The sequence below is a fragment of the Ammodytes marinus genome (assembly GCF_949987685.1).
Source record: "Ammodytes marinus genome assembly, chromosome: 12".
In the NCBI taxonomy this organism is placed as follows: Eukaryota; Metazoa; Chordata; class Actinopteri; order Uranoscopiformes; family Ammodytidae; genus Ammodytes; species Ammodytes marinus.
The window spans coordinates 1,158,645-1,182,308 of record NC_137216.1 but is presented as its reverse complement, the minus strand read 5'-3'; the positions used below and the strand labels follow the sequence as shown (position 1 = coordinate 1,182,308).

The 23,664-nt window shown below is 41.3% G+C and overlaps 1 protein-coding gene across 3 annotated transcripts in view; it reads right to left on the bottom strand.

The window, feature by feature from the left end:
- Positions 1-3,079: 3,079 nt before the first annotated feature.
- ifngr2 (interferon gamma receptor 2) overlaps positions 3,080-23,664 on the bottom strand; it is a 56,285-nt gene continuing 35,700 nt past the window's right edge. The window contains exons 5-7 of one of the 3 annotated variants that reach the window (XM_080037782.1): positions 21,045-21,186; positions 10,848-10,993; positions 3,080-4,271 (exon numbers count right to left, since the gene is read on the bottom strand). In XM_080037782.1, coding sequence (XP_079893908.1) covers positions 4,167-4,271; positions 10,848-10,993; positions 21,045-21,186 — 393 coding nt within the window. In that variant the 3' untranslated portion in view covers positions 3,080-4,166. Of the gene's footprint in view, positions 4,298-10,847; positions 10,994-21,044; positions 21,187-23,664 lie in introns of all 3 variants that reach the window. The other 2 variants (XM_080037783.1, XM_080037784.1) reach the window with 2 other exon arrangements.

The window sequence follows — 23,664 nt, the reverse complement described above, 5'->3', positions numbered from 1 at the left end:
TGAGAATCAACTGATAGTCAACTATTTACTCTGTTTTGCTCTTTTAATAGTGTGTAGACACCAAACAGTTTTCACTTTAATTTGACAGTCCTAAGACCTGTCTACTTATGCTTAGTTGAATATTGACTGATAGTTTGTCAACAGTCATATGACAATCAACAGATCACCTACACAGGGTGCCTATTGATAAAATATTCTCATCTTTATTTTACAATGAACATATACAGTCAAGTGCGAAAGTTTGTGAACCCCTTGAGCCTTTTGGAATTTTATTTATTTTAACCATTATTAATTCATTTTTATCAATACCAGTATTTTTTATATGAAATAACACATGTTTGTTTATCAATTCAACATTTTTCTTTTCCAGAAATCAATTGTTAAAACAGATAAAACAAATTATTTGACGAATGTTGTATGTGCAAAAGTTTGTGAACCCTGAGCTGCATTGCTTAAATCGAGCAGGTTGACACAATCAGGTGGGCCAAATTGGTTGATGAAATAGACCAATGTAATGAGAGATCTTTAGGAAAGAAATTGGGTGGCACTAGATAAAACAGAGATAAAACCAGGTCAGTTTAGGCTCACCAAAGTGAACCCATACAGGTCAGACATGCTAAAAGGGAAACAAATCTCTGAGGATCTCAGGAATAGAGTTGTGATGTTGCACATTTGTCTGAGGACAGTTATAAATTCATAAAAAAAAAATTGAGCTCAATCGGTCCACCGTGAGGCAAATCATCTACAAATGGAGAGCTTTCAGAGTGACTTAACATCTGCCTAGAAGTGGACTTCCTTCAAAAATATCCTCAAGCGCCACAAGAAAAGTGATTTTTCAGGTAAAAGCCAACCCAAACATTACATCTGGAGATTTGCAGACAATTTGAAACCACCATTATTCACTTGGGAGAAGGTTCTCTAGGTGGTAGGCAAAATTGCGTTTTTGCCCAAACATGGCGGTTTTGGTTATGACCAAACAGTTCAATTTTGGACTAATCTGTCCACAGAATAAGACTTCAGGTATCTCCAGGTGCTCTCTGGCAAAGTTGTGACAAGCAGTTTTGTTCTTTTTTGAGAGCAGAGGCTTCTTCAGCAACCATCCCATGAAAGCCATGTTGACTGAGTTTTCTTCTTATTGTGGAACCATGCACATCTGTCCCAGATGCTGCACGAGAGGTCTGCAAATCACTAGATGTAATGTTTGGGTTGGCTTTTAACTGAAAAATCACTTATCTTGTGGCGCTTGTGGATATTTTTGAAGGAAGCCCACTTCTAGGCAGATGTTCAGTCACTCTTAAAGCTCTCCATTTGTAGATGATTTGCCTCACGGTGGACCGATGGAGCTCAAACTTTTTTTTAAATAATTTATAGCTGTCCCCAGACAAATGTGCAGCATCACAACTCTATTCCTGAGATCCTCAGAGATTTGTTTCCCTTTTAGCATGTCTGACCTGTATGGGTTCACTTTGGTGAGCCTAAACTGACCTGGTTTTATCTCTGTTTTATCTAGTGCCACCCAATTTCTTTCCTAAAGATCTCTCATTACATTGGTCTATTTCATCAACCAATTTGGCCCACCTGATTGTGTCAACCTGCTCGATTTAAGCAATGCAGCTCAGGGTTCACAAACTTTTGCACATACAACATTCGTCAAATAATTTGTTTTATCTGTTTTAACAATTGATTTCTGGAAAAGAAAAATGTTGAATTGATAAACAAACATGTGTTATTTCATATAAAAAATACTGGCATTGATAAAAATGAATTATTAATGGTAAAAATAAATAAAATTCCAAAATGTTCAAGGGGTTCACAAACTTTCGCACTTGACTGTATAATCAACAGAGGGTTGAATGTTCATTCATTAGACGTGTTCCTTGTGAGTGGGGAGAAAGTTGATCCATATGAAAGGTAGGTTGAGTATTGGTTAATAACAGCAGTTGATAACACTCAACTGATAGTTGAATATTTGTAAAGAACATGTAATAAAAATTATAATGTCTGTTACTGACTGTTTTTGTAAAAAGAAATTAACAAATTAAAATGATCCTATAGTTAACTAACACTTAGTTGAATGCAGAGCCGGCCCAAGCCTTCAGGGGGCCCTAAGCGAAATATGATTAGGGGGCCCCTCTCCAATGTTAGCGCTGCTGAAACTATAGATCTTTGTTAAATATCATTCACACACCCAGTGTTTTCCGCTAGTGCCTCCACTGTGCGGCTGTGTTAAAATATTAGACAGCCGAGATTCAGACCCTCCTAGGGGGTCCCGTGAGATTTTTTTAACCTTTTTAAAGTGAAATGCATGAATCTGGTGCACTTTGAGAGGAAAATTAAGAGGCTAAATCTGAGAAATTTTGTGTGAACAAATAATTTGGAGACACTGGATCAGATGAATTAGAAGCTATTGAAGGACACATGGATTTTCCATAAAAATATTAATATAAAATAAAGTATTATGGAGGGTCCTCTGGGTTGGGCTTGGAGCTTTTTTTCTTTTACGGGACATATTTCTCTGTAATATAATGAATGCATTTAAATGCAGTGTGAGGAACGAAGCAGAAGAACTCTGCTGTCCAGCTACTGTATCTTTTTTTCCACCGACAAGGCTGAAATAGGCTATAGACTATACACAGTGCATGGGCAACTATGGGCAGCCCCATTTCCAATTGTTTTTAAATAAACTCAATACACACTGTGCATGGATGTGAACGTGACATGATCAGATCATTTCGGATTTCCTCCCAGATGAACTGATTACAGTTTTAGGCTATTAATTATCTAGACCAAAACATTTTATTCCTTTTTTTGTATGATAACTCACATTTGCATAATATGATGTTAATATCAAACACACAAACTTAAAAAAAAATATATATATATATATATATATATTTATTTTTTTTATTTTTAGGGGTCCCCCCAGGCAGTCGGGGGCCCTAAGCGGCCGCTTAGTTCGCTTATGCTGTTACAGGCATTAAAATCAACAAAACCACAAGGGTACCCACATTTTTGCACAGCCAGTTTTTCACATTTTATTTTATTTCATACAACCAAATACCGCTTTTCAAAAAATCTTTGTTTGGAAAACATCCCAGTACTTAGCTGTTCCTGGTAAATTAAAGACATACCACTTTTATATTTTTTTTGTGAAAGCAGAGTCAATTATAATGCTGGCTGAGAGGGGTTCCCAAACTTTTTCATATGACTGTATATGCTTTGCACTGTTTGAAATTCTGCATCACACTTCTTGCAACACACTACACACATTTTCTTTTACACAATTTTATTACACAATTACACATTGTTCAAAAAGGAAATTTCCTGCAATCATTGGGAAAACACAACTATCTATTATTTTTCTTCTTTTTTTGTATTCATGTGAACTGTACTGGATCAATCTTTAAAACAAATTCTGCTAGAGATTTTTAAAGTCAAAACCTTACAAATTCTGAAAAAAGCGGGTTTTGCATAAAGCTCATCTGTGTGCTGTTGCATGTGTGTATTGTTTTGATGCTAAAAACAGTTTTGAAATGGGATTGTTAGGTTTTGATTAAAGAGTTTCATTTTGCCATAGAAGAGAGACGTTTATCTCCTCTTCGGCCTGTGTGTTAAGTTGACACAGTGGGCCAAATTCTGCAACATGTGTCTAAGCATTGGGCGAAAACTGTAAAGAAAAATAATATGTAAGGGAACTATGGGATCCAGGGTCAAATGTTATTGAGAAGAGATTCATATCATTTCCTTAATCTATAACATGATTTTATCTAACAAAATAAACCCTACCGTTTCTGTTCATATTTTCACTTTGTACAAAATTACTTTTTCACATTGTCTTAAATATAATTGCTCTCCCGCTGGCCATACACAAGCACACTTATCTATACAGAGCAATTAGATTCAGTTGAAATGTATTCAAACATGTATAGGCCTACTGATAAGTAGTCTTCATATAACTGCATAATAACACTTTCTGCATTGAATCTTGCGATAAACACCAACATTTGCAGTGAAAAATGCTCACGCACATTTCATCCCTGTACACACAAAGTTTTAGTGTGATTTATAAATGAGGCCCCTGGTGAGTGGTTCAATCTTTTCATTAGCTGGAGTGAATGCTAAATGCAGATCAGACAGTCTTCCTCCCAGCAACAGGAGTTTTAACTTCAGAACAAGTCGTCTGGGCTAATGCAGGAAATGACATCGCAGCGCTCCTCACTGGGGCTGGGGCAGATGGGATTGTGATGCTCAAGAAAAGGCTTCGAGATCAACTGGAGGAGAAACACAACGTTACAGTCTACCTTAATCATGAATATACCTTCCTTCTTTATTCTAGGTACACTGGTACATAAAATGTCTTTGTTTTGTTGGTTGTGTTCAGATGGACAACCCACCCAGTCCAACTTTTAATTAGGGATGTGCATTGCAAGACAGTAAAATAAAATCCACTAAACGGGTGACGATTCAAATCAGTGAGATGAGAAATAGCCAATGTATACGGAAAGTATTCACAGCGCTTCACTTTTTCCATATTTCGTTATGTTACAGCCTGGAATAAAGCTGGATAACATTTTTAAAAAATCCTCAATATTCTACGCATAATTCCCCATAATGAAAACTTAAAAAAAGTTTGTAAAAATAAAAAACTATGAAATCACTTATACTTTATGTATTCACAGCCTTTGGGATCAAGCTGTAAATTGAGCTCAGGTCCATTCTGTTTCCACTGATCATCGTTGAGATGTTTCTACAGCTTAAAGCTGGGGTGGGTAACTTTTTCACTGTAATATTTGGCAACAATATCATATTAGCCATTCAGCTCATGAGCGGTGGCAATTTTTGGGGGCGGCACACAGAGGCAGGGGAGAGCAAAATGATGAGTAGATATGTAGTGGTCTGAGAATATCTACTCATCACTTTGCTCTCCCCTGCCTCTGTGTGCCGCCCCCAAAAATTGCCACCGCTCATGAGCACTTTGACCAATCAATCAGAGCGAGGCTCCGAGGCTCCGATTCTCCGTTCTTATTGGCTGTTGGGACTGTCCATTGACTTTGGCACCAACGTTGTTGCGTCAGTTGCGTGAGCGTTCACGACCCTAGCAGTCTACCACATCAGAATCAGGGACTGTTGTGGAGGGCCGGACCAAAAGGCTCAACTCAATTCTGGTCAATATTAGTTGTATGTTTTTATAAAAAGAAGTAAAGTACATGGTTTTGATAAGCTGCAGTAAATGTTATGGCAAATAAAAAGCCATAAAAAGCCATGAAAATGCCAACATTATACCACTTAATCAACATTTACCATAGCAATTGTGAACAAAACGTGCAAGAAGCAGGGGAACCTTGGCCATACTTCCCAACTTAGGGCCCGTGTCCACCTAACGCCTTTTTCCAGCGTTAAACGCTGGCTGTGCGCTCGGGAGTGTGTCTACTGAGCGTTTTTTTCGACCGCTTTTTTCTAGCGTTTTATGAGCTGGGAGAGAGAATGCTGTGATCGGGGGAGAAAAAATGCTGATCGTCACCTGTCAGTCAGACCTATCAACACTGGTTTAAGGCTGTTTAGGCTTGCTGTTTTCTATTTAAATCGTTACATTTTAATATGAGTAGTCTTATGAAACAGAATACTTTCCACCATCCTCTGTTTGGATGAGGAGTTATCGCGGATCCTGCAAACACACACGGAGCAAGTTGTAGGCTGACGTGTGCGCATGAAACGATCCGTAGGAGATAAAAAATACAGCGAATCGAGTGTTCCCTAATCTAGCCATCCATTTGACTCATCCTGTAAAGAAGGGAGACACAAGGAATAAGATATAAGCACATTTAAGCTCAAAAAACTGTGTTTTGCCTTTCAAAGTAAAATTTCCATGATCAAGGTTTTTTGATTATTGTGTCTGAACATTTATAGACAAGTTTGAAAACATTTGACACATGTTTTAGTGCTTTGGTATGCTACATTTTGAGTCTATACAGTTAGCACGATGTCAGCCCTAAATTGCTGCATCATGCTTATTATCCAAATGTCTGGGATTGGGGTGATTTGTGCCAAAGGGCCTAGGTGAGTTGTAAGTAAGTAAAATGTATTTATAAAAGCACATTTATGAGAGTTTGCACTGTCCAAAGTGCTGTACATAGTGCATTCAGTAGGTAAACAATGAAGGTAAAATAACAATAACCAAAATAAAAGACGTAAAGCCCATACATCCACATAAACACAGATAGTAGTGCAGAGGTAAGATAGTTAATGGGGAGGAAACACCAGGGTGTACATATGGGTTTTGAGCCTTGATTTAAAGGCAGAAATGTAGGGGAATCACATTTGTCAGGTGGCAGTTGGTTCCACAAGCACGGAGAAACTAGTGCAAAGTACATTTCTGAGAGTTGTGCCAGTGGCATGGCTGTATACGCTGGTCACCAAAAGAAAGTGATTGTCTACAGTAGCTCAGAAGTGAGTGACATCTCACCTCTCAATTCCACTTAACGACACCACTGATGAGAGTTCAGATGGCCAGAAAGATGATGATGGTGACTTTGTCATTTAGGCCTTTCACACCAAAATTAACCAAGAGTCAGTTCCAGGCTGGTGTTGGGGTCAGTTCAAAACTGGTTACAGCCTTATCCCAGTTATGAACCGGTTGGTTTCACATCGACCGGAGACAGCCATGGAGCCGGCAAGAGAGCAACGTCATGTCGTCACTGTAAACGTGTGTGTACGTCGCCCGACGCCGCTGCTCTTGTGGCTAACGCTAAAGCTACCGCTAGCTTTAAGCACAACAACAGCGGCGAATACGTCTTATTTTTACACGTGTTAGCTCTCGCTTTGCTTTCTTAACCAAACAGGACCCATACAGCGTATTCTCGCCGGTCAATTTGATCGCTACGTTCGGTAATTATGTTATGTTTACGTCTCGTAGTAGCGGTGTTTTTAAACATGGCGGGCATGAGGTTTTAGTTGGTCTGGTTGGTCAGGATAATCCCTCCCCCGGCCGCTGGCGCAAGCAGTTCACTTCAAACCCTGCTCAATCCTGGGGTATGAGTTGAACCGGTTTTTACGGCCTACAGGCTTTCTGGCGGTGTGAAACCAAAACACTGGCTCTAACTCCGAACTAGCCCAGAACTAGCGCCGATTTTGCGGCGGTGTTAAAGGCCTAAGAGTGAGTTTTGCAGGTAAAACCATTAGATCTGCTAGGCCTTGTTTAAGAAAATTGTCCTTCAATCTTTGTCAACTATTTACTTTAAATAAACCTTAAATAAGTAATTGTCTAATGGATTTGTCTTGTATTACAGTTTATGAGATATATAGAAATGGCACAATTCACCCCATGGTATTCTCTCCAACCGCACAACTTACACCACACCGGGGGCAAGTTGCAGTTTATTCCAGATCCAAAGTTTTTATTGCCAGGGATGCACAACACCCTGAAATATATGTACATATGAGTTGGAGACTTTACTGTCAAGGCCTTACTTTAAAGTCACTTTGAGTGAAAAGTTACACAACTTAGGCCACTCTCCCCCTACTTGTATTGTCCTCTGTACAGGATACAACAATCCACCGAGCACATCCTGCCCCCCCCCCCCCCCCCCCCCCCATTACATTTTGATTATTATTATTATTGGGCTATTATTTACATTTTAAGGTTAAATGTCTCAATCTGGTAAACTTTGAGAGGAAGTTTAAATCTGATGATTGCTGTGCTCTGTAAACAACTGTGTCCTGCATGTCTTGTAGTCTATAATTTGGAGATAATGGCTGACATCATTTAGCCTTCTGGGAGCTGGATTTTCAACAGAAAAATGAATATAAATAAATTAGGCACTAAAATATAAAAGGGTGTGTCCTGCGTGACCTGTTTGTTCGCCCGTTACAATCGCGCACCCCTCACGTACATCCAAACCTCCACACACGTAGGAGAGGGGAGAGCCACACACACTGTAGCTCTTAGCTTGATTCTTAGCTTCTTCGTCTTAAGGGTCTGGCCTTGGTGGGAGCTTGGTTCGTTCCCTGGTTCTTCTGGTTCCTCCTGGGTTGCTTAGAGCAGCAGGTTGGATCCTGGTTCCTTTGGTTGCTTGAAGAAGCGGAGAGGCGGTTGGCCTGGAGAGCTACCCCCGGTCTGGGGTGGTTAGCAAGGCTGAGCAGAGAGCGTGAGCAGCAGGGCCTTCACAGTGGAGAGTTCCCCTTCCAGTGTGGAAGCTTTGAGAGGAGGCCGCACCTCGGATGGTGCTTGAAGAGAAGGGTCCACCTTGAATGGTGGTTGAAGAGAAGAGTAGACTGAGACTGTAAAGGAACACCAGGGGCCTATCCGAAAACTTTTTTTTGCATAGGAAATTTCCTTTCCTATCGAGATGACCCGGAAGTGCTCGGCAGATAGGTGATCCGAATAACCAAAATGCTTAGGAAAGGCATAGGAAAGGAGCCTCGATTCATCCTTTAACCCTCCTTTAGCATAGGTTACTCCTGGCTAACCTATGCTAAAGGAAAGGAGATAGTGGTATCCCATAATCCTTTACGGCGGCAAGATTTAAAGCAACAGGCCACCGCCGGAGTTTACCGACTCTACACGAATACGAACGAGAGGTAAAACAGAAGAGAGGAGAGGAGAAGAGAGGAAGATTTAACTCGGCTAAAACAAAATACCCCCCCCCCCCCACACACACACACAAACACACACAGGCTAAAGATAATAAAGAACTCATAAAAGACCAACATCATAATAGTTATTTTCGTAGCACATAATTTACACCATAAGAAAATAAAATACCAACTTCACATTTAATGAAGTTACTGGGGGCAGTTCATTTCAACATCAACACAAGTGTAGCCTCTTTTTATTCCACATGTGAATTGGGATATATGGGAGTGATTCTCACTCTGTTGGCGACAACCTGATTAAAATCTATATGAAAAGAACGCATGGATCAAACGAGCGCTTGTTGTGGTCAATTTTCGGAGAATAGGCTATAGTGTAGTTTCACGCTAGTGACTCACGTCAGCAATACTCGCCGTCGCGCAATGACGTGGGTTAGGAAAAGTGGAGTCGAATTCATTTGAAACAGCGCTGTCCTTTCCTATGTTCGATAGGAAGCACCTTTCATCTCTCCTTAACCCCGATGACGTTTAGGGGTTAAGGTATAGGAAAGGAGGCTTATAGGTTAGGAGATTGGACTTTTCGGATAGGCCCCAGGCTTATATCAAAAGCCATATGAGACTTCTAGACCAATGGCAGAAGGGGAGGGGGGGCTCATTCCAGCTTGGCTGACCAGGCACCCCCACCTGAGTTCAAAGGTGTGAACCAAGACAATGCCTTGGTTTCAGGCCCTGTTCTCCCGGCAACACGAATCGGTGCAAACGCGGATAAATTCCCGCGGTTGCACTATATCATGTACATGAAAACAGCAAACGCAGGCATGAAACCACAAGTTTTTGAGATCACCTCCCAGGGAGGATTTTTTGGAAAACACAACGGTTTTGGTTTCTTGTAAACACCGAAACCATTTCCCTCACACATGCGCATTGCGTTTGGAGATAAATGGGCATGCGCCGTCTTTGTAGGTCCATGTGCGCCAGTTGGAAAACAACAACAACGATGGCGGATCACCGAGCTGTATTCGCTGTGCTGTTGCTGATGAGTTTGTTATCGTGCCGACAATCGCTCCTACAACAAAATATGGAATTGCTGCACCAATGCTGTGAACAGCGGACACGCCATGTTTGTTGTTGTTTTTCACAGAGCTGAGAAAAAGAATCGTTCTTGCGCAGGCGCGCCTTTTTATTCAATTCTTACAGCCGACACCGGATGCACCGGAAATGCTATTTACTACTACCTTGTATCGCCAACTGCTGGCCTGGCATACTTAATACATCGATTTCGTCCCGTTTCCTCTGAAAACATGTGTACGGGTGAAGATGTCAGATAAATTGTGTCTGAACGGGGTAAACCAAAAACGGGAAAACTGTCACGTTTTCACCGTGAGAACAGGGCCTCAGGCAGGCAGGAAGAGGGTTTGTGTGGGCTCTTGATTAAACAGAGTGATTAAATCATTGTGGCTTCCCACAGGAAGAATGTCTGGGGGGAGGGGTGGGTTTACAAAATACTATCCGTATTTAAAGTCACAAGGCCAGTGAATGAAATACATGTACACATTCACTACATAGCTTAGGTGAGTGGTTCGGTGGCAGGAGTCCAGGAGCTTTTAATCTTTTAGGTGTTTTGTTCCTTCACTGCCTCACTTCCGAGTCAGACTCCTCGAAACCGAAGTGTTTCCACACAACAGAATTTGTTTTACCTTTCTTCTCGACCAAAGGCTGCCTTTCTTCTACACGTTTTTCCAAACACCCACCGGCAAAACACACCGGCGTGGCTGAAGGCGAAGTTGTTCAGGCGGAGGCGGAGCGAGTGCACAGGTAAGCCAAAATCGAATTGAATCCCATTGATCTGAAAATGGCTGTGCACCAACGTCCCCATCCAACCTGATGGAACTCGAGAGGTTCTGTAAAGAGGATTGGGCGAATCCGGCAAAAAATAGTTGTGCCAAGCTTGTGGCTTCATATTCCCAAAGACTTGAGGCTGTAATTGCTGCAAAAGGTGCCACAACAAAGTATTGAGCATAGGATGGGAATACTTATGTACATATTAGATTTTCTTTATTTATTTCTAATAAATTTGCAAACATTTACATTTTTTTTTTTAAATTGTCATTATGGGGTATTATGTGTAGAATTTTGATAATTTTTTTTGAATCCAGCCTTATTCCAGGCTGTCATATTACGAAAAGTGGAAAAAGGAAGCGCTGTGAATACTTTCCCTATGCACTGTATATACAATGTGTATTAGTGTTTGTGCTCACGTTTTGTGGGATCTGGTATGGTGGTCGCAGACACCGTTTGATTCTCCCACGAAGAGAGATCAAGAGGACGACCATCAGTGACAGAATAACCATGACGATGACAACCACCACAGCTACTATTACCCCTGTTTGTTTTGGGGGGTTTCCTGGGAAATGCACGCACGCACGCCACGCCACGCACGCACGCCACGCCACGCACGCACGCACGCACGCACGCACGCACGCACGCACGCACGCACGCACGCACGCACACACACACACACACACACACACACACACACACACACACACACACACACACACAGATTATATTAAAACTCATATCACGTTCTGACTAAATTTTTTTTTTTAAATAGTTAGAAACTAATTAGGGATGCCGTTTATGCCCTTTTTTGGTAAGAGGAAATGAGGCAGAGTAAAATTTAACAAGATGGCGATGCGCATAGGCCAGGACGATTGGATGCAGTTGAAATAACTGAGATCAGCCTGGATGCTACACCCATTGTATACACAATCTATGGTATAGAAGCCACATCCAATGTGTGTGCTCCATGTGGTTTGACTCCCGGGTGACCTGGTAGACGCGCTGTGATGTTTCCCTCAATATTTGTAGCCTATCATGTAGCTGTGTGAAGCAATGAATGAACCAAGCGATCATCTCCGGTTTGCAGTCCGTTTATTTGCTCACCATGACACCAATTACTGTACATGTACGGAATACGTTCCTTTAGTTCCTCAGTGATATCAACAACTTTGACAATTGAGCTTCTAGCGGTCAAAAACCATATGCCCTTGCGGGGTCAAACAACAGAGGTAACCCAAATGACGTACCCTTTAACCTGTGCCTGCAGTAGGGCACAGCAACACTCAGTGGTCAAAACAGACATTACAACACAAATGGCAAACAGGAAAATGGCTTTTACATATGGTTTGAATCCAAAATATTGCCAAATAGGCGCATTTGCTTTCCACGTTAAAACCACTATGGGCGGTGTCATGGCGGAGTGAAGACGTCCCTCACGAGCTCTCCTCGCATATTACATAATTTATCGGCTTAAAGCCCTATTTCTCGGCTAAAGTCACGTCGTTTTTCCCCTCACCACCCTTTGTCACTTTTCTGATACCTTCTATCCGGTTAACATGTCGAACAAACCCGGCAGAGGTAAAAACGCAAAGTCTGAGCAGTCCCTGCTAACAAATGCCTTTGCTAGCAAACCAGCTACGCCGACTCCCATGCCGACTCCGAGCAATGCTAGCAAACCAGCCAGTAATGCTGCTGGCAAATCAACGGTGAGCAATGCCAACGTGGAGCTATCGCACGGGGCTCTGAAAGAACTGCGAGAGGCCATCAAAGCTGATGTAGCCGCTATGAAGGACGAAATTTTATCAGAGCTACGTTCTTCTATTTCAACCCTCCAAGCTACCGTTTCTGTGCACACCGATAAAATATCCGACATCGAAACCTCTCTGACGGACGTGGATGGGCGAGTGGGTGAGCTTGAAACTTGCTACGCTGCTTTGCAAGATGAGAACTCCAAGCTGTACGCTAAATTAGACTCCCTGGAAAACTTCTCCAGGAGGAATAATATAAGAGTTACTGGTTTGGAGGAGAAAGTCGAAGGAAACCACCCAACTGCTTTTATGGAAAAGTTCCTGATCGAGATTTTTGGAGAGGACAGTTTCACTCGCCCGCCTGTGGTTGACCGTGCCCACCGCACTTTAAGACCGCCGCAGCCGTCTGGTCCCCCGCGCGCGATGGTTGTCCGGATGCACTACTACCAGACGAAGGAGCAGATTCTTCGGATGTCTTACGAGAGAGGCCAGCTGACCTACCGAGGTGCAAAGATCAGCTTTTACCCCGACCTCAGTGCTGATTTACTACACCGGAGAGCCGCTTTCCTTCCAGTCAAAAAGCTGCTGAGAGAGGCAGGAGTGAAATACTCCCTACTACACCCTGCAAGGCTCCGGTTCGTTTTCAACGGGAAGAAGCAGGAATTCGCCGACCCCTCCGAGGCGGCTGCTTTTGCCAAGTCCACTATTCCTACGTTGGGCACGGCGAGAAACAACGGGGAGTGATGGTATGTGGGACTTCAACCTCATGTTGTAATTGACTGTGATCTTCCTACCCAAACTCATTTGTGGTTATAACGTTTCTAGTTTACTTCAACGTCAATCCGGGGCTATTAGTCTGAATATCACACGTTGCCAATGTTTACATTTTGTGTGATGCTATATTTGAATAGCCTTACTTTTTTCTTTTTCTTTTAATGTATTGGTTTGGTGGAAGCTGCCCGGGCAGGTCACGTCAGACAATAAGTTTGAAGGGGAAAAAAGTGGACATGGTGGAAACTAATTGTGTACTGAATGACAATATTGAGTGGTTTTAAGTTTATTTACCCTCTGTCTAGTGAGGAGAGTTAAGGTGTAAGCATTGTTGAGCTAAGATACACCTCTTGTGCAAGCGTGTTTTTTGGGGTTTTAGTGCACTTAGTTTGGGTAAGTGCTGGGGAGGGGGGGTGGGCATACTCTTGAGTCATTATAATGTATATTATACACTTTTTTTTTTTTTTTTTTTTTCGCTCTTTTTCTTTCTTCCTTATATTACTCTATTGACATACACTTATCATTGCTACTGTCATTATTACTGTGATTAAAAAGTATGAGCTCAGTTAAGATGAGTGGCAGAAAAGTTAAGTTCATCTCTTGGAACGTAAAAGCACTGAACCACCCTGTAAAGAGGAATAAAGTGTTAGCACATTTAGATCAACTTGGTGTAGGAATAGCTTTCCTCCAAGAAACTCATTTATGCAGGGCAGATGTTGTGAGAATTCAGAGGAGTTGGGTGGGTAAAGTCTTCCATTCTAAGTTCAATTCTAAGGCTAGGGGCACAGCCATTCTGGTACACAAAGGCGTTACCTTTGAAAGCGACAAAATAATTGCAGATCCAGATGGCAGGTTCATTATTGTTACTGGTCAGCTTTTAAGTAAGCCTGTCATCCTTGCTAGTGTCTATGCTCCCAACTGGGATGACTGTAACTTTATTAACTCTTTTTTCTCTACTATCCCTGATGTCAATAATCGTCAGTTGATTATTGGGGGGGATTTCAATTGTGTGCTCTGCCCCAGTCTGGACCGCTCATCGACCAACCCTTCCCCCATTTCCAAAACTGCTGCAGCTATTAATACTTTTATGGAACAATATGGTATGTTTGACCCTTGGCGCTTTCATTTCCCTAACAGTAGGGCTTTTTCTTTCTTTTCTCCAGTCCACCATACGTTTTCTAGAATCGACTTTTTTATTTTAGATTCTAGGCTTTTACCCCTTTCAGCCCCACCTATTTATCACGGTATAGTTATATCCGATCACGCCCCCCTTTCTTTTGAACTGAATTTTCCTGATCAACCTGCCCTATATAAATCATGGCGCTTGAACCCTCTTTTGCTCTCCGAGAGTGCATTTGTGACATTCATTCAAAAACAAATTAGGACTTTTATTGAAACAAATGCCTCTCCGGAAGTATCTCATAGTACCATATGGGAAACACTAAAAGCTTACATACGCGGCCAAATTATTGGATATGCTTCACACACTAAAAAAGCTAGGATGGCTAAATTAGAAGATCTGTCTGTCCAGATTTTGAAGCTAGACAACCAATATGCCTCAGCACCCACTGCTGAACTTTACCGTCAACGGATTTGTCTACAGACAGAGTTTGATTTAGCTTCCACGTCAAAAGCGGAACAGCTGTTATTGAAATCTCGACATACATTTTATGAGTTTGGCGACAAGGCAGGCAAGCTTCTTGCTCACCAATCCCGCCAGGCTGCCGCCTCGCGCCAGATAATCCAAGTTAAGACCACCTCGGGCGTGGTGACCACAGACCACAAGGAGATCAATGATTCTTTTGTGTCATTCTATACCAATCTATACACTTCCGATTGTGACAATAGCGTTTCCGATTCTTTTTTTCACAATTTGACACTGCCATCCCTTGTTGATTCTCAGAAAAGTGACCTGGATTCCCCTTTGACGTTAAAGGAAATTTCAGATTCCATTTTAAGTATGCAATCTGGGAAATCCCCCGGACCGGATGGGTTCCCAGTGGAGTTTTTTAAAAAATTTGCTAAGGATTTATCCCCATTAATGCTGTCTATGTTTAATGAATCGTATTCATCTGGCCATCTCCCTGAAACCTTGAATCAGGCCTTCATTTGTCTCCTACACAAAAAGGGCAAAGATCCTTTGTGTTGTCAGTCTTACAGACCAATTTCCCTTTTAAATTTAGATTATAAAATCCTGGCCAAGACTCTCGCTAGGCGGCTCGAGAACGTTCTCCCAGATTTGGTGCTGTCAGATCAAACCGGATTTATTCGTAGCAGACACTCTTTTTCTAATATTCGGAGGCTTTTTGATATCATTTACACTTCCACCCGGTCTGAAGTCCCCGAATGTGTAATAAGCTTAGATGCAGAGAAAGCTTTTGACCGGGTGGAGTGGGAATATTTATTTATGGCAATGAGGAAATTTGGCTTTGGCAAGGATTTCATTTCTTGGGTTGAACTATTATATGCTTCTCCCTTAGCTTCCGTTAATACAAATAATTTACAATCAAAATATTTCCCACTTTGCCAGGCAATTGAGGGGATTACCCGAGGGAATACTACGCACAAACTTTCTCTTTACGCTGATGATCTTCTTCTGTATATTGCTGACCCAGTCTCATCATTGCCGCATGTTCTGTCAACAATAGAACAATTTGGAAAGTTTTCAGGTTACAAATTGAATTTACAAAAAAGCGAATTCTATCCCATTAATTCTGCAGCTCTAAATATGCCTTCTGCTGTTTTTCCATTCAAGAGAGCGCCCTCTCTTTTTACATACCTTGGGGTAGTGGTACCACGCTCCTTCCATAAGCTATATCAACTAAATTTTACACCATTACTCGATCGGTGCAAGCAGGATATAAGTCGGTGGCGTGCATTGCCTCTTTCGTTGGCTGGCCGGATTAATCTAATAAAGATGAACATCCTCCCCAGGTTTCTTTACTTATTTCAATGTATTCCGATTTTTATTCCAAAGAAACATTTTTTGACACTGGATCAAGTCTTAAGTGCTTTTTTATGGGATGGTAAGATCCCTCGTATTCGTAAATCTTTTTTACAAAGACCGAAAAAATTGGGAGGGATGGCAATGCCTAATTTCCTTTATTATTACTGGGCTAGCAATATACAGAAGGTTATGATATGGGCTAAGTGTAGTTCTGGTGTGGAAGCTCCTGCGTGGGTTGAATTGGAATCTTTTAAATTGCAACTCCACTCGCTGATAACGGCTCCTTTACCTCTTAATTCTGGCTCCTTTGAAAACCCTGTAGTTGCCCATACCATAAAGATCTGGGTTCAATTTCGGAAACATTTTGGATTGCAAAGCGCTTCACTACAGGCTCCTATCCTTTCAAACCATCTTTTCACCCCCTCCATGTCAGATCTGGCTTTTCGGGCCTGGCATGGCAATGGAATTAGACTAGTTCAAGATTTATATCTAAACAAGATATTTGCTTCCTTTAGGCAACTTTCAGAGAAGTACTTATTGCCCCGTTCCCATATGTTTCGGTATATGCAGATTAGACACTTTGTACAAAGCGGTTATCATCCCTTCCCTGCTCAACCACCAAGCACACCTATTGATATCCTTTTAGCAGCAGACACTGATCTCAAGGGTGCCATCTCCTGGATTTATGGGGTAATTGATGCTATCAATCCTCAAACTCTGATAAATTTAAAATTGATTTGGGAACATGATCTAGGTCTGTCATTTGAAGATGATCAGTGGGATTTAATCCTTGGGCGTGTGCACTCCTCATCTCCCTGTGCCAGGCACGGTTTAATTCAGTTTAAGATACTTCATCGTCTTCACCTCACTAAAGAGAAACTAGCAAAGATATATCCAAACACCGATCCCACGTGTGAGCGATGTAAATCTTCTACCGCCACCTGGTTACATATGTTTTGGTCATGCCAGCGGCTTCAGACATTTTGGGAAAAGATTTTTGGCTCTCTTAGCGACATTTACAGTATTAAAATTAGTCCTCAGCCCATCATTGCTCTTTTTGGGGTGATGCCCAGAGATACAATATGGCCGGCTGGGTTGCATGATGTGGTCGCATTTACAACTTTGCTAGCCCGCCGCCTTATACTGCTTAACTGGAAGAGACCAGTCCCACCATCTCATACTAGATGGCTAAAAGAGATCATGTTCTATTTAAAGCTTGAAAAGATCAAATTCACATTGAGGGGAGCTGCAAATAAATTTGAAAAAGTATGGATGCCTTTTCTCTTGTATTTTGATAACATTACCCAAATTACAGACTGGGTGGATTCGTAGTGTATAGTGTATCGAGTACTGTCATGAGTGTTTATCCCTTGTCAGAAAGAGTGTAAGAGTTTTTTTTTTTTTTTTTTTTTTTTTTTAATTAATTATTACAGTATTTTAGTACTTATTGTATTATTACTTCTGTATTCCTGTGCTATTTCAACTAGTACCATTGTACTTTATTTTTATTTTTTATTATTATTATATATATATATATATATACATATATATTTTTTTTTATGTTATTCATATGCATTTAATTGTACATCAAGAGGGGGTGTGGGTCGGGGAGATATAGATATATTTCAATGTTTATTTTGTAATTGTTTTTTATAATGTAAAAACTCAATAAAAAGAAGTTAAAAAAAAAAAAAAAAAAAAAAAAAAAACACTATGGTCATGTTGGTAAACTCTCCTCTCGTTGCGAGAGGCTCTGTTGTTTTGTGAGGCCACTCGGCTCTGCACTGTGTGAGCAGACACTTTTATTTTTTTTTAAGATATTTTTTGGGCATTTTTATAATAATAATAATAATTGATTGGATTTATATAGCGCTTTATTCCCTTAGGACTCAAAGCGCTTACAGGGTTCCAGGTTCAATTCGTTCACACACAGTCATACCGGTGGTGGTAAACTACGAGAGTAGCCACAGCTACCCTGGGGCAGACTGACGGAAGCGTGGCTGCCATTCAGCGCCAACGGCCCCTCCGACCACCACCTCAAACATACAGCAATCATAAACATTCACACCAGGCAAGGTGGGTGAAGTGTCTTGCCCAAGGACACAACAACCATGACACAGGTGGCCGGGCGGGGATTGAACCGCCAACCCTTGGATCGTTGGCCAACCCGCTTAACCACCTGAGGCCTGTTTCAGGTAGCTGGTTTTGAGGCAACCCAGAGTTTGTTCGCTCTGAGTTGGTGGAAACTCTGGGTTTTCCGTTTCAGGTAGCAGGTTCAGCGCAACCGAGGGTCAGTTACTGCGGCAACATACGCCGTGGGTCTAACCTGCTCGGGAGGTGGTTAGACCTACCCTGAGTTTGTTTTCACTTTACGCTGCAGCTCCGACTGAAGAAAGAGTGTCACTGTCACACGCGTCCCTGTACAGTTTGAAGCAAAATCACTGCATAGAAATCTCCATCGGGATGTTTTTATCATTTCCTGATGATTTTACGTTTGACCGATCATTTATCTGATCAGTAGCCTTGTTCTCAGCCGTTCATAGGCGGCCACCTTACACATCGTGACATGCTCTACATTCTGATTAATAAACCTATTTGTATTGTATGTTTTTTAACGTCTGTGCCACTGAACAGATTTATGTCAGGTGGATTCATGTAACGCTGCGGCTGCACGCGATCGTTATAGTTCACTTGTGCGATCCTAAAGTCACAGACGAGCCTCGTTAAATAGCCTAATATGAATATAAAAATGATATAATAATTTAAACTGTGATCACTTGAGGAAAATGGATCTGGTAATAAATCAATCAGGCGCTTCAATGGAAACTGTCACCTAATGTGTCTTGACGTTAATGTCTTTCACTCCCCATTTAAAAGAAGCGACAGTCTGTTCTGTTTACTGCACAGCAGGCTATTAGGCTATAGCTTGCCAACATAATTATACAGCTAATATAAAACACTGTCAGCGATGCTGTGCCGCACCAGCTTTATTACTTTACAGCTGATATGCGTAACTTTTTAAAATAGACTATGGCTTCTCATACGGAAGCGAAATTATTATCTTGACAAAAAATGTTTGCTCTGTTTTTTCTGAATTGCCGAGGAGATTAGATCAGAGTTATGAGACAATATCCCGTTAATTCTTCTCCATAGGCTACCATAAGCTCATTCGTTAATATTTCTAACTCAGTGGGAGGAGCGGAGATTTCTTTTTTGAGAAGTGGAGAAGTGGGAGGATCAAGCATTTGTTTCTTCTGTTTCCATGGTGAATCATGTTATCAGCGATCCATTGACGATGGCTTTTACGCACACGCTCCAACCAGAGTGAACGCGCTCAGAGTTGATAAACCCAACGCCGATCCACTGTTCTGAAACCGAAAACCCAGAGTTACTTATCAACCCAGAGTATGTAAAACCAGCTACCTGAAACAGGCCTCAGAGCCACAGTCTTTATTGACAGTGCAGAGAGACAGAGGTGAAATGGGGCAGAGAGGGGAGTGACATGCAGAGAACGACCGCGGGCGGGAATCAAACCCAGGTCTGCTGCTGGGCCCGGCCCGGGGGGGGGACGCCCTACCAACTGAGCTAAGGGCGCCCCAGCAGACACTTTTAATACCCAATAAAACACTGAAAATAGCCTACTGTGTGGCCGGTGGCCAAGTGATGTAATTGGAGTGAGCCTATCCAGCGAGTAACACCGGTGACACCTACTACCGCAGCAACCCATATACTAATTTATCGTAATTAAAAAAAAATGTCAATTTTTCCATGTTGTAGCACACTAAAGAATACTCCACCAAAAGGAATCAATCGGCTTCAATTAGCCTCATTCATTATTTACATCCTTACGACATCTGCAGGGATTGATTCAAACTATTTTTTTATGCGTCATGAAGCTCTCCAATATTCAATGTTAAAGGGGCAGTTGCCAAACACAACCTAAAAAAGGGAGAGAAAACACCAAGTCAAGTCAAATCATCCTAAAATTTGATATCCTTTATTATATGAAATGCTTTGTAGCAGCCGGCTCTAAAATGTTGGATGTCAGTTTTTGGTTAAATACAGCATCATAATAGACTTTGTATAATTTTTCATTTTGCAGCTGCATTAATATGCACTAAGGCAGGGGTGTCAAGTCCATTTTCACAAAGGGCCACTGTACGAAACGAGAATCTCACTTAGGGCCAAACATGTTGTTTACTGACATGCCTTCTTTTTAATCCCAAAGTAAAAACAACGGGGGCACCCTTAGCTCAGTTGGTAGGGCGTCCCCCCGGATCACCTGGCTGACGCGCTTGTTGTCACTTCACTATTTGCTTTCTTGTGTTGTAAATAATCTCATCCGAACTTGCCGACTTCACAGATGTGCAACTTCTGAAGCATTAGTTCAAATTATGGTTTAAGAATGCACACATTTTGTGCATGTTCTCAGATGAAACACGGGTGTGCAAATGTGTTTTGCACCAACTGCGCTGCAATGATTGTAGCATAAGTGTCAAGTGCATGACTCTTTGAAGTTGTGATGCACAGGATAGGATTTGTGCACCTGTAACAAAGGACTTGTGAAGTCGTAGCCCCTATTTTATGTTTACACCTACCCACTGAGCTACGGGCGCCCCCGATTCTGGTGGATTTCTATCCACCAATCTGCCTTTTCTGCATCAGTTTATGGTGGAAATGTATTTATTTTTGTAAAGGAAAAGACAATATTCATGTTCCTGGTGAAACAATTATAATGGAATATTTATTCTCCTGGATTTTTCAAAACATATCAAATGTTTTTTTGGAATCATGACTTGGCACCAGTGTTAACTATTTATGACACTTTACATTGGTAATGAAATTACAGTCACCTTTGGAAATGAAAAGTGTGGGCTATCAGCAGCTAGCTAACGTTAGCTATATTGGAACTTAAGGCAAAAGGTAGAAACCAGATAATCTTAGCATTCATCCTTAGACACTTGACGCAATCAATCATAATTAATAGCATGCTATTAAGCCACATAGATTGGCCTATTTACAGCCCTCAGAAAAATTACATATTTTCTTCAATGCAAGTTCATAAATTCATGGCTCATTTGATTTTTTCATGAACGTTCCACAAAAAAACATCTTAGCTGCAGCAGCAACTCCAAACATGGTCTTACCTGACTCAGGGATGAGCTCACATTGGGTACAGCTGGCCAGTCCCACCAATGTATTGTAGTAAATATACTGCACTTTGGTACAGTAACGCTGTCCCTCCTGCAGTTTATCGATGGACACTGAGGAGGCAGTATCTTTAAACTCCTGTTGAAGAGTGGAAGGCATTTGGGTAACATTAACACATTTTACAGATGTCAGTCCTATATTTCTTAATTACTTTATACCGTATACTCTGTGCCGCTCTGACTACCGTACTAACATTAAGAAAATACTTTGTGTCATTAAAATAGTATAAATAAGTTTGAGGATATTTCATATCTTCATTAAACATGAGCTTAGAATGATGTGAGCAACCTGTTTCCTCAATCCATTTCAACAGCACAACCAGAACAGTTTACCAGCGTGGATCAAACAGGATCACGAGTTGCAGCGCATCAAAGGACTTGTTCAACTGGTATTGTTAACACAACTCTTGAAAGCACAGCATTAGCTTACAAACAGGTAAGCACAAGATTGTTTAACCTGTAAATGTGCATATATTGGTTTGGCTTCTTACTCACTGAGCTTAGTTGATTTGATGTTTTCATAGTAAGGTTAGCCGCTGCTAAGTTAATAGTAGTTTTACTTGACGCACATGCCTACAGAGCCTGCAGTAACCACTATCTTGCATGTAAACCAACCATGGCACAGTTATCCTACTCTGATTAAATACACAACTATTTGAATTGGCTTACCACAGACCAAAAAGAGGAGCAGACTTTCTGCTTCATTACTTCATGTGAAGCCAAGTGTGTTCCTGTAACTCACGTTCTGAGCTTGTTGTGCTGGACATAGTTCACCTATTCACTTCTTTTCAGTTCCAATCCCATATCTGGGTTTTGTAAATCAGCCGATACTGTCCAATATCATAATAAGAGGTGATATTTTGGAATTTGGATTATTATTATTTTTAAATCGGACTACAATATATGGACTTTAAATTGGATTATGTTTGGTGTATTAAATTCCTGTTTCTTAGGGGCACTTTACACGACAACACGAAACGGTGCAAACGCGGAAATATTCCCACGGTTGCACTATATCATGTACATGAAAACAGCAAACGCAGGCATGAAACCGCAAGTTTTTGAGATCACCTCCCAGGGAGGATTTTTTGGAAAACACAACGGTTTTGGTTTCTTGTAAACACCGAAACCATTTTCCCTAGTAACGCTGACGTCACGGCTCCACTTCACACATGCGTAGTCTATAACATTTGCTGTCAAAATACCCACACGCGAGTTATAAAGTTAGAAGACAACATAACATGCACGGTGTCTCCGCGGCACCATCACTGTGATCAGCGGAGAGTGTCGTGCAGGGCTTAAATAGGCCTATAACACTCACCAATTTAGTCTATAGTCACTTTGTCTGGGGAAAGATTTGTGCTCTGCTGGTTTTTCTAGCAAAATAAACGTGTGTAGCTTCTATATGCCAGGGACACGGCTCTCTCTACATTAAAAAACACTATCCATAGTTCAGCGCGCAGCGGTTAAGTTACTGTTCAACAAAAGGAGCAGTTAAGGCTTCACAGTAAAAGCATTTCACTGGCTAAACATTAATAGCATTTCACTGGACAAACGTGAGTTGACTTTTATTTTGAAGTACGCCTAACAGGAAAGTAGCCGCTCACAAAGCCCCTTCACTATCAGCATGTCTTCTGTTTTCACGAGTTCAATGCGGTGAAATAAGAGGACAGAAAGCTTGCCATTTACAATACTTGTAACCCCAAGCTTACACCAACCGCTTTATGAACGTTAGTGGCATTAATTGTCGGTTACAGTAAGGTTTTATGCATCAAATTGTACCGGAAAAGCTATCTACTACTACCTTGTACCGCCAACTGCTGGCCTGGCATGCTTACTACAGCGATTTCATCCTGTTTCCTCTGAAAACATGTGTACGAGTGAAGATGTCAGATAAATTGTGTCTGAACGGAGTTTTTTTTTTAAACCAAAAACGGGAAAACTGTCACGTTTTCACCGTGTAAAGTGCCCCTTAACATGTGTTACTATAGCTGTTCCCTGAACAAGGAACCTTTACAGGAACTATTTGTGTTTCCACCGCAGGAACTAGGGTCTAAACTGTAGACCAGAGGTTTTCAAAGTGTGAAAGAGTGAGCCCCCCTTCAGAGAACAATCCCCCAAACATTTGTTCAAAATCCCTGTGTGTTTAGAAAGATCTTTTCATTATTTTACACATTTTAAACAACTCTGTTCCTATTTCACACATTCTAAACATATTTTTGAAACATTCTAAACATCTTTGTGCATTTTTAAACACATGTTTTTAAACATTTTAACATCTTTATCTGAGTATGTTTTTGTTTTGCTTTTTTAAAATACATTTGAACATCTTAATCCAGTGGTTTAATCCTGCTTCCTTTAAGCATGGATAGTAGTGACAGAGTGTGCAGTGGAGTGAGAAAGATAGGCAGAAAGACTTGCCCAAATTATTGACTACTGTTACTGCGCGCCCCACAGTTTGAAAACCACTGCTGTAGACCATAACTGAACTATGATTACCCCAGAAAATCCCGTTTAGCGAGCGTCTCATTTCCTAGTTTGAATTTAATCAATTTGT